This window comes from Dunckerocampus dactyliophorus, chromosome 4 (genome assembly GCF_027744805.1).
Source record: "Dunckerocampus dactyliophorus isolate RoL2022-P2 chromosome 4, RoL_Ddac_1.1, whole genome shotgun sequence".
Classification (NCBI taxonomy): Eukaryota; Metazoa; Chordata; class Actinopteri; order Syngnathiformes; family Syngnathidae; genus Dunckerocampus; species Dunckerocampus dactyliophorus.
In genome coordinates, this window is record NC_072822.1 from 19,593,534 (window position 1) to 19,603,559 (window position 10,026).

The 10,026-nt window shown below is 40.1% G+C and overlaps 1 protein-coding gene across 1 annotated transcript; it reads right to left on the reverse strand.

The window, feature by feature from the left end:
• Positions 1-313: 313 nt before the first annotated feature.
• slc20a1a (solute carrier family 20 member 1a) lies at positions 314-7,487 on the reverse strand. The gene is made up of 11 exons (XM_054774985.1): positions 7,325-7,487; positions 6,062-6,599; positions 5,831-5,971; positions 5,657-5,742; positions 4,316-4,412; positions 2,870-2,989; positions 2,563-2,763; positions 2,019-2,487; positions 919-1,104; positions 760-844; positions 314-697 (listed from the first exon to the last, which is right to left on the reverse strand). Exons 2-11 carry the CDS (start codon positions 6,411-6,413, stop codon positions 542-544), a joined length of 1,893 nt encoding a protein of 630 aa, XP_054630960.1. The 5' UTR covers positions 6,414-6,599; positions 7,325-7,487; the 3' UTR covers positions 314-541.
• Between the last annotated feature and the right edge of the window lie 2,539 nt (positions 7,488-10,026).

The following is a 10,026-nucleotide window of genomic DNA, read 5'->3' on the forward strand; positions in this document are numbered from 1 at the left end:
AGTCGCCAATTAACCTAACATGCATTTTTTGGAATGTAGGAGGAAACCGGAGTACCCGGAGAAAACCCACGCACGCACGGGGAGAACATGCAAACTCCACACAGAGATGCCCAACGGCGATTCGAACCCAGGTCTTCCAGATCTCCAGACTGCTAACCCCTCGGCCACAGTGCGGCCCAGTCGAAGCACGTCAAGGTAAAATTTCCACTCAATATTACTTAAAAAGTTTGTCTGAATATAATACATTTCACATCAATTCAATAAGAACACAAATTAACCTAATCGAGTTAAGAAGTGGTTGTTTTGTCATACAGCATTCTGAATGTATTTATTTAATAATTTTATACATATTTAAAATCTACACGTACAAAATTATATTACAAGGGACAACAGACTTCTGGATCTTTGACAGTTCTGCTTGGTTTTAAGCACAAAATTACAGTAGAGACATTACTAACATACTACGAATAACTTTCTCATCAACAAATAGTGCTAGTGGTTGATCATCCATTGATGTAATAATGCAGCGGCAGGATTCTGCTCACAGAATGACGTACACAAAGAGAGCCATGATGGCAGCACTGATGAGGCCTGAGATCGGAACAGTGACAAACCAGGCAATAAATATGTTCCTGAACAGACGCCAGTCCACCGATTTTCTTGAGCGCAGCCATCCCACAGCGATTACGGATCCCACCTGTGTCAACATGATAAGAGAGTTCATAACAGCTTACTTTTCATATTCAGTAATTCCATTACCTTGCAGTGTGTTGTGCTGACAGGAAGCCCAACATTTGATGCTACAACAACTGTGAGGGCGGAGGCCAGCTCGATGCTGAAGCCACTGTAACGGAATAAAATATGCGTTAACTGTGTCACAGTATAGGTGTGTGGCAGCAGAGTATTTCTGTGTCATACCTAGAGGGTGTAATGGGAGTAAGGTCTTTGCCCATGGTCTGGATGACCCTGCGGCCCCACACCCAGAGCCCCATGCAAATGCCTACTCCGCCATAAAGCAGTAGCCAGATAGGTGTGGGTGCATTGGAATCCACGGAACTGCTCTCATATAGAAGCCAGAGGGCGACAAGTGGACCGATAGCATTGCTATAGAAGAAAATGTGGAGTGAATCAATTCAAATCACTTTCACACGATGCTGATTTTACATTAGAGGCAAATGGAGTAGTTCCCTATTACATCCAAAAGATGGCACTGTGGTTAGGAATATATATATATTTTTTTAAACATGTTTGATACATTTCATTGTACCTTAGAATCAAAAACTGAAACCTAAGCAAGATTAATCAACATGTATTTGTTATCTTGCTGGTTACTTTTTATGTTAGACCAAATTACTTATCTTAAGTAATACAGCATGTACTAAATTCCGAGATATAATTATCAAAATAAGCAACAATAATCTGCTAAAAGAACAAGAGCATTTGTCTTGCCAAAATGGCTGGTTGACAGATTATTTTGCTGGTACTTTTGCATAGGGTTGGTGACCAGCCGCGGATGTAGGCTTTTTGTTGTCTGTGTGCTTTCGTACATTCCAACTAGAAATCGGCAAGAGAATGTATTACAGACAACTTACAGCAAACTTTTTCTACTGAGGGCAGCATACTGAAAAATCATTATTTATTTAATTATACAGTAGAACCTCTTTTTTTTGGGGATTTACTTATGAAAACGTATTTATTTCTTAGGCGACAAACTGATTCTGTTAGCATCTGGTTTGTTTAGAGTTGGACCTTCTGGAGCGAATGCATGATGTTATCCAAGGTTGCACTGTATTGTACACATTTAGTTAGATATACTTATAGACAAAGTCTTGTGTTTTTAGTATCAACATTTCAGCCTTTTCTCTTTACATTTTCCCTATTTTTGATGTTTTTTTGTGTTTAATTTATTTCGACAATGTGCACCAGACCGCAAATGGACCCCGACTGCCCTTTGGACAACACTGTATCACAGTTTTCAGGGCGTGTACCAATATTTCCATGTTGTATCAACATCTTACCTGACATCATTCCCACCATGAGCAAAAGAGCCAAAGCATGCTGTTAGTATCTGGAGGAACTGAAAAAGGGACGAAACAGCTGGCTGGTCGAGCTCCAGCTCATCTTCTTCAGGAGGATGCTCCCAAGCAGCCTGCTGCGTCACACTTGCATCCTTGAATGAGCTTCCTCTAGTCATTGCTGAGCTGTAGCTGCTGTAGCTGCCCATTCTGGACCTCCTCCTCCAGTCATCCGCATCTTTATTCTTGGGCTCTCCCTGGATGCCGTAGATGGCCATGGTGTAGGAGGTGTAGCTGTTGTTTCTCCGGATGGGCCGCTCCTCAGTGTCACTGTCACCAATACAGTCACCCACTTTGGCCATGTGGAGCTTGTGAAGCAAGTCTTTGTAGAGACCTGAGTCTTTGTGGATTGCGTGCGACCGTCCGCTGTGAGGGTCTGTGATCATCATTGGACCAACGGTGCCATTTAGTCCTGTAAAAATAAATCAGCATAGGTCAACTTTCTTCTAGTTCATCTGAATGTATTTGTATTTATGTCTTTTCTCACCAGTACTGACATCCAGGTCTTTGGTCTCCATGTCTAAATCAGCCTCCTCTGAGCCTCCAAGTTTGAAAGCAACATTCTGACTGCTTTCTGGATGGGTCTGAGGTTGGGGAGGACAGGGTATTGACACGGTCATTGCTTGACCACGTGGTTCAGCGTTCTTCTCCATCAGAGGAGTCTCACAGGGAGCAGGACCTGTTTCTTCTTCTCAAGAACCACACAAGAGGTCTTCAGGCTCAGACATAGTAAAAGAACGTCTAAACAAAATACAGTCCTTTGTGTTTCATAGAAAATATGTACCGGTACTCACGTTTGATTTTGTTCTTGAGGCGCGGACAGACAACAAACCAAACAACCAATGCTGTGATGACACCACAGCCCACCGCGATGCAAACTGTACCCCACCATGGCACTCTGTCAAAACCCAACACTATGCATAAAGAAACACAGCACATAAGTCAACCGCTACTCACAAACAACGCTGTCACATAAAAGACAGACAGGCATCCCACAGTCCAAAAACATACATCAAGCATATGTGTGTGCATTGGAATGGTTGTTTGTCTATACTGTATGTACCCTGTGATTGACTGGTGTGTACCTTGCCACTTGCCCAAAGTCAGCCGGGGTAGGCTCCAGCGTCTTGTGAACAGCATAGGTGGTAGAAAATGAATACATTGACTCATAAAGGCAGAGTTGCATGGCCCAGCTAACTATAGTCTGTATTTTAAATCATGTCTTGCATGATTTGACAGAACAGATAAATTAGAGTATATAATTTGTACTACAGTAATGCACTTTTGTTAATTTAGACATTTTAGAATTCATTTATGACTATTTTTTACTCATAAGTAACAATGTAGCACTGTCCTTGTTTGGACAGCCTGTTCTTACTGACAAACAATATCAGTTCAAGTACACACATAGTGACAAGAGACACCAACCCCCTGATAAGCTTTTTTTCCACTTTCAGTTAGATCACATTCTTATTGTAAACATGGCTTGTGTTTTTAGAGATTCACTTTGAGAAATATGTGCATCAGATGCGGATTTGACAAAAATAGATATTCCTTTGCTTATCTACAGCGTTGTAGTCTCGCAGAAAATTAACTAGAAACTGTGGCAATAGTGCTGTAAAAGCTGTATGGGTGTAGCCATCTTTAAAAAGCATGTGACCAAAAAACGTATCGACTGCACGTAGAGATAGAGTGCATTAGAAATTTGACGTGTGCAGGGGATAGCGAATGAGATAGGATGTCAAAGTAAACAGGGGCCACTACTCTTTATTTATGCAGAGCAGGAGTTATGGTGTGTAACATTCTATGCTCCTTCCTGATGATTATTTCCTACTACTGTATAAGGCATTTGATATCTATACGATCAGAGCTGTAGCTTGGTTCACAGTGCCAAGTCAGACCTGATCACATTAAACGCCATAGCCAGCCCTCTTTTCATTATAATAGTTTGGTAACCTGACGATCTCGTTGCTGCTATTTGCCGGTTTAATGGCGCTGTTAGCTGTGTAGGAATGTTGGATTCCTCCCTGAGGGTGTTCTCTCAGTGAGTGGAGAATGGAGAAAATTTCTATATATTTTTTAATTCTGGGGCCAGATACGAGACTTAATAGGTAATAATAAACAGCTACAAAATCCATCCAAAGGTGCCCTTGTTTTTAGTCATTGTTCTTAGTGTCTCCTTTGACGCACTCGAGTTAAAAGAGGAATTGCGGTAGTGTGTGGTGTGTAGTATCACTCACGTGGCGCTCCTGTAAACATAATGGAGAACAGGTTGATGCCCATAGTGATGGCGTAGAACAATGGAAGAGCGCGGAGGCCATTGGGCAACGGGTCAGCCTGCCAAAAAGGCCACATATGTGTAATACATGAAAAGAAAGTGAACCACTTACAATAAACGTCAATTAATGGTGTTTATTCAGAGTTTAATGTTGCTTTTCATACAAAAACCCCATCTCATTCATACATTTACCGTATTGACCAGAATATAAGCATTTTTTCCTGAGCAAAAAGTCTGAAAAAGAACGCCCGTCATATAGTCGGGGTCTAGAGATAATACATGCAAACCAGCAGGGGGCGGCAAACAACTTTTCCCTAATTGCCTCATTGTTTTTCTTCCTGTCATTCACACACACCAGTGACAGGAGAGATGCAACCATAACACAGACACCCTCTCAAAAAAAGTTAGGAGTTGAAGTTTAAGAAGAAGAGTTATGATGATAGTTTTTCAATACAGTTGTCCTTCGTTTATCACTGTTAATTGGTTCCAGACCTGATTGTGATAAGAATTTCTGCGAAGTAGGATTCAGTATTAATAAATGGAATATTTTCGTAGATAGAGAATACAAAACCTGTTTATGACTTTATAAATGTTTACTATTATTAGAGCCCTGTAGACATGAAATAACACCACTACAGTCACATTTACACTCCTGTCATTCTTTGTTTACACCACTTTGCTAATGCGCAGGCTACGGGATCACACACAAGACACAAGAGACGGCCACGGCTTTAAGCATAGCATGCTAAAGACTTAATAGTTAGCCTCCAATTTATTTACTCTAAACTTAAGAAAGGGTTTCAAACAGAGTGGGGAAGAAGGACAAAGTAAGAAGCCAAAAACTTACCATTTCCACACAGAATGGGAGGAGAACCTTTTTTCACTCTATCATGTCCAACATACCATGGCTGACTGCATGCAGTGTGAAGGTAATCCAATGTAATGTCATGTCTCATCAATGTTTTATTTCATTACTAACGCCTAATAAACAGAATACTACATAAGACTTGTCTTTCAATATTTTTTGACTACTAATGGGCCAAAGTCAACCACAAAACAGCAATCATATATTAAATAATTAATTTTTGAAAAACCACGATAGAGTGAGGGAGATCTGTAATGAACTGTAATGTTGATCAGAAGTCATGAAACAACTGTCAAGCAGCGAGGAAATATGTATCCTTTGGTATTGCAATCTACTAGTAGTTATTCCAAAAACAGGGTCGTCTTATATTATGGTCAATACGGTATATCAGCATTGAGTTTACACGTCACTTAGTAACCTGCAAAAGAGTTGCCTTACCTTGTTAAGAATGAATTTGCGAACAAAGTAAAAGAGAATTCCTGACAATGCACCAGACAACATCGGTGACAGGAACCAGGAGGCCACTTTAGACGGCAACAAACAATATTCACCGTCAGTTTTATTTCACATGTGCATTTCACATACTTTAAAAACCACATACAGTATACTTACCAATGCGGAGAAGCTCCACCCATTTGACCCCATGGTGACCTCTGGCTACCAGAGAATAACCTATTGTCGCTCCAACAATACAGTGAGTTCCAGAAATGGGGAGCCTCAGGAATGATGCAGCCAGCTGCCACACAGCAGAGCCTGTAAAAGTAGGGCATGGCCTGTGCTCAAAGTCTGGAAAAAGGCTTGGTTTAAGACCATAGGAAGTAGACTATCAATTTGACTACTTACCACACATTGCACTTATCGACCCTGCCATCAGGACATGTTCAGAGCCATTGTACATTTGGACGTCGATGATGCCCTTTCGGATGGTCTCACTGACTTTGGCCCCCAGCAGGACTGAACCCGCAGTCTCAAAGACGGTAGCCAGGATGCAGGCCTGCCGCAAGGAAACCACCCCAGAGCCGACTGCGGTACCGAAGGAGTTGGCCACATCGTTGGCCCCCACGGAGAAGGCCAGGATGAAGGCGATTACAAAGCCCAGCACCAAAAGCCACAAGTGGGCGGACATGTCCGACTGAGAGGCCAGAGCCACTGTGGTGCTGGCGGCGGCAAGGGCCGCTAGCGTGGTGGAATCCATCTTGCAAATGAATTTTTAATCTGAGGAAATGTTTCTGACAAATTATGAAATTATAAAAGTGAATCAATGAAAATGTAAGACTATCTTGGTATGCATGGCTTGTCTGCAGGCTTCAAATTCAGGTGTGAGGGTATCAGGATGCGGAGAACGACATTCATTGTCACAGCAAACCTGCGGTGAGATGTGCTGCAAAATAGACGTGCATGAGTTATTCAACAATAATTTCAAAAGAAGAGCCATAAATCCTAGTTTTCAGATTTATGATGAATACCTTTGTGAACAGTCCAATGGTATGACATTTTGGTATTCCAGGTATGATTTAAGAGGTAAGTGATGTTTGAAGAAGCGTTCATGTCATTGTCATTACAATGTTAAAGCCTAACTGCAATGTTATCTGTCTGAACAGTTTGGGTGGGACTAGTTGAACCCGCCTAAATTTCATACTTTCCTGCAAAAATATGAGGAATGAAGCAGAAATGTGCGAAGTTTGCTTGATAAAGGCTATAAAGCAACCATTGTGCCCAGAAGCACACATCAGATGACATCCTCTTTTGTGTACTTTTTTGTTATCAACATTTGATAGGGGGTTTATAACAGTACAGTGTTGTAAATTAGCAAACAAGTCAATATAGCCTTTCTTGTATCATTTTCTCAGTGACAGTTATGTAATAGTGATAGTATTGGAATCACGCCAACAATAGATGTGCTTCAAAACATCAAAAAGGAGAATAATTGGTCTTTTCAGAGTTGCCAGCAGTCAGTCTTCATGAACAAAGTTACCATGACAGTAGAAAATAGTGACATTTTAATCGCCTTAGCTGTTCTTGCATAACACAAATGGAGGAACGTGATGGCAGAAAGACAAGAAAGTGGGCACATGTGAATAGTGGGAAAAAACAGTTGGTACTCACATTTGTGCCAGAAGTGAAAGTCTCTCTCAGTTCTTTGTTGTGTGTCCCACTGTTAGGAACCAAGCAGCCTCAATGAGCTGAATGCTAAGTGCTGCTGGAACACCAGCTGTGCCTGTGAGTGGCCCAGCCTACAGTGTGAGAAGGTGTACACTTTTTATATTCAGCAGGTTGACTCCACGCCTTTTCATTCTGGTCATGAGACTTACAGATAATGATCAACTTCTTTGTTGCCATGGGAACATAATTACAGTGGTCTTCATGGAAGATCAGAAGTTGTATGAAAAGCATAAATCTCATAATTATATATATATATTTTAATTTCTTTAAATGTACTGCATTTTGTAATGGCTATTATATTTGGTTTTCAGGTTATGTTGATGGCAAACTCTCCCTAAAGTGTACTTAGAATTTTATCATGGCTCTAAGTCAAGTAGCTGTATACCTGTGCAGTTCAGGTCATGGGAATGAAAGTCATATACATTTTGGGCTCTTAATGCTTTATTTGAATTATTCTTTTTCAAGGGTGGAATGATTATACAATGTACTTCCTCAATCCTTTTTAAAAACAAATGGGTGCACAAGTCGGAGCTGTTTTAATTTTTTTCAAATTTAAACAAGGTCAGAAAATATTCTAACAGATTTAATTACAATATATACTGTACATACAGTATATAATAGTATAATACAGTATATAATACTTTCTTAAATGTCCCTTAGCAAGTTTTACCTCGATCAAATGCTTATTGTAGCCACCAGTGGCGGGCTGTGCATTTCATACGTGGGCCTTCAGTGGGGACTTAAGGCACCAAAGCCATCTCTTACTGTAATACCACAGCTGTCATGTCACAGTTATACAAAGCATTCATGAAATACCAAAAACACAAAATACCAGTCAGTGGCATGAGAGAATCAGGGATGAATGCCATTATTACCAAAGCAACAAATCCAATAACCCTTTATCTTCAAATATTGTCTCCAAACAACTCCAAACCTCTGCACTACAACATCATCTGGAGCAGTTCAGAATCAATATTTATCTAATAACGTGACAAAAACATAAACAATCACTCACTCGTAAGCACTAGTCTGGAAGACCAGTGGAAGTGGCAAACAAATACTCACACAGGCTGACATATATGTTTGTTCATATGACTCACACAGAATGATGAACAACACCGTGTCTGTCTCTAATCAACTGAGCACTGCACTGTTCATGTGTTGAGGCATTCAAGCACACTGGTAACTTTGAATGTTAAGGAATAAGCTTTCAGACATTAAGCGATTGTAGGATAGAAAAATGTTGACCTTACCGTACCCTGTGAGGTGAATCTGAATCTGCACTTTGTGCAGGCATGGAAATCTGCAAATTGTTTAGAAATGGCGACTTTCCTAATTTGTGTCAATCCCATTGGTTCCTGTTGTTTCATTGTTTCATTTCCCATTGTTTGGTGTATTGGCGGATTCTTGTGCTGCCAAAGAGATACTATCAGCTGTCGTAAATCATGTTCACTATCAAGAGGTTAATAGGGCTTGGCCTTGTATGTATGTGTCTTATTATGACCCTGTGTAAATGAACACTCCAAATTGTGCATTTGTTGTAATTGTCCATTTTGTTGTAATTTGTTGTATTATCATTACTTACTGAAAAATTAATCATTACAGGGCCCACAATGACGAAGACTTTCAAGTCCATGATGAATGATACCAAAAATTATGATTGATTACGTTTTTTCCTCTTTTTCATCAGAATGTCTATCCAATGCCAACTGAACTACTATAGACTAAGCAGTTTTCTGTATACTTCATGTGTAGTATGTACTGTATAGGTGTAACCATGCCCTCACAAAATGTGTTATTCTTCAACCTGTTATTCCCTCACAGATGAGTCCTTACTGAGAAAAGTGTCAGCAGAATGGACTTGTTTCCGAAATGCTACATTGCCTCCAAATCTGCTGATGGCTTCCTCCTTATTACTCATTTATTTAGCACCTGTTGGACAAGGCAGTCTGGATGTGTCAGCACACAAATGATGAACCAAATTTGGAATAGTTTGACCTTTCTGCATACAAAGGATGTGACCTCTTCTAATGAATGTGTTTTTCAAGATGGACACTTTTTCCCATTTGTATTCAAGGTCATTTAAGAGGGCTTTCGGTGTCATACTGAACAACCTTACTTATTCAGTAATGATAGGGAATTGTCGTTGCTGGAGCATTATCTGGCTCTGTATTGTATCTGCATAGTGGTTTGGCAAATTAAACAAACACATGCAAAATCAACATCTGTGGTTATATACAGGTTTTGGCTCAACTCTATTTGACTGTACTTACTGACATGTTTATGTCTTCACACATCAGTCATAATGTTTTTAAGTGTTGAGATTTCGCACTTTGTTCAGCGGCGCTTGAACGCACATACTTACTGTGAGATGCAAAACTGAAACTTATGTATAATTTCTATGTGTTTAATAAGTGAGTCAGGCATATAGAAGAAAGAAGGGGAGGGTTTTGTGCAGGGGCACCATATAGAGAGGAAAGGTTCAGAAAATACCAAAAAATATGCAATTATTAAAAAAATATATTTAAAAAAAAATTGTTGTTTTTTTCTTTGTTTATGTTCAAAATAACATGAAAAGTTCTGAAAGGATTTGGATGAAATTTTCAGGAATTGGAAGAAGCTTAATTGGGCGTGATCCGGATCAC

What these genes read in the sequence shown, in the direction of transcription:
- slc20a1a (XM_054774985.1), bottom strand. Translation starts at nt 6,413, where the DNA reads ATGGATTCCACCACGCTAGCGGCCCTTGCCGCCGCCAGCACCACAGTG. An exon ending in GGTGGAGCTTCTCCGCATTG is followed by an intron (nt 5,743 to 5,830) that starts GTAAGTATACTG and finishes TGCCGTCTAAAG; the next exon opens with TGGCCTCCTGGTTCCTGTCA. An exon ending in CCTCAAGAACAAAATCAAAC is followed by an intron (nt 2,764 to 2,869) that starts GTGAGTACCGGT and finishes GTTCTTGAGAAG; the next exon opens with AAGAAACAGGTCCTGCTCCC.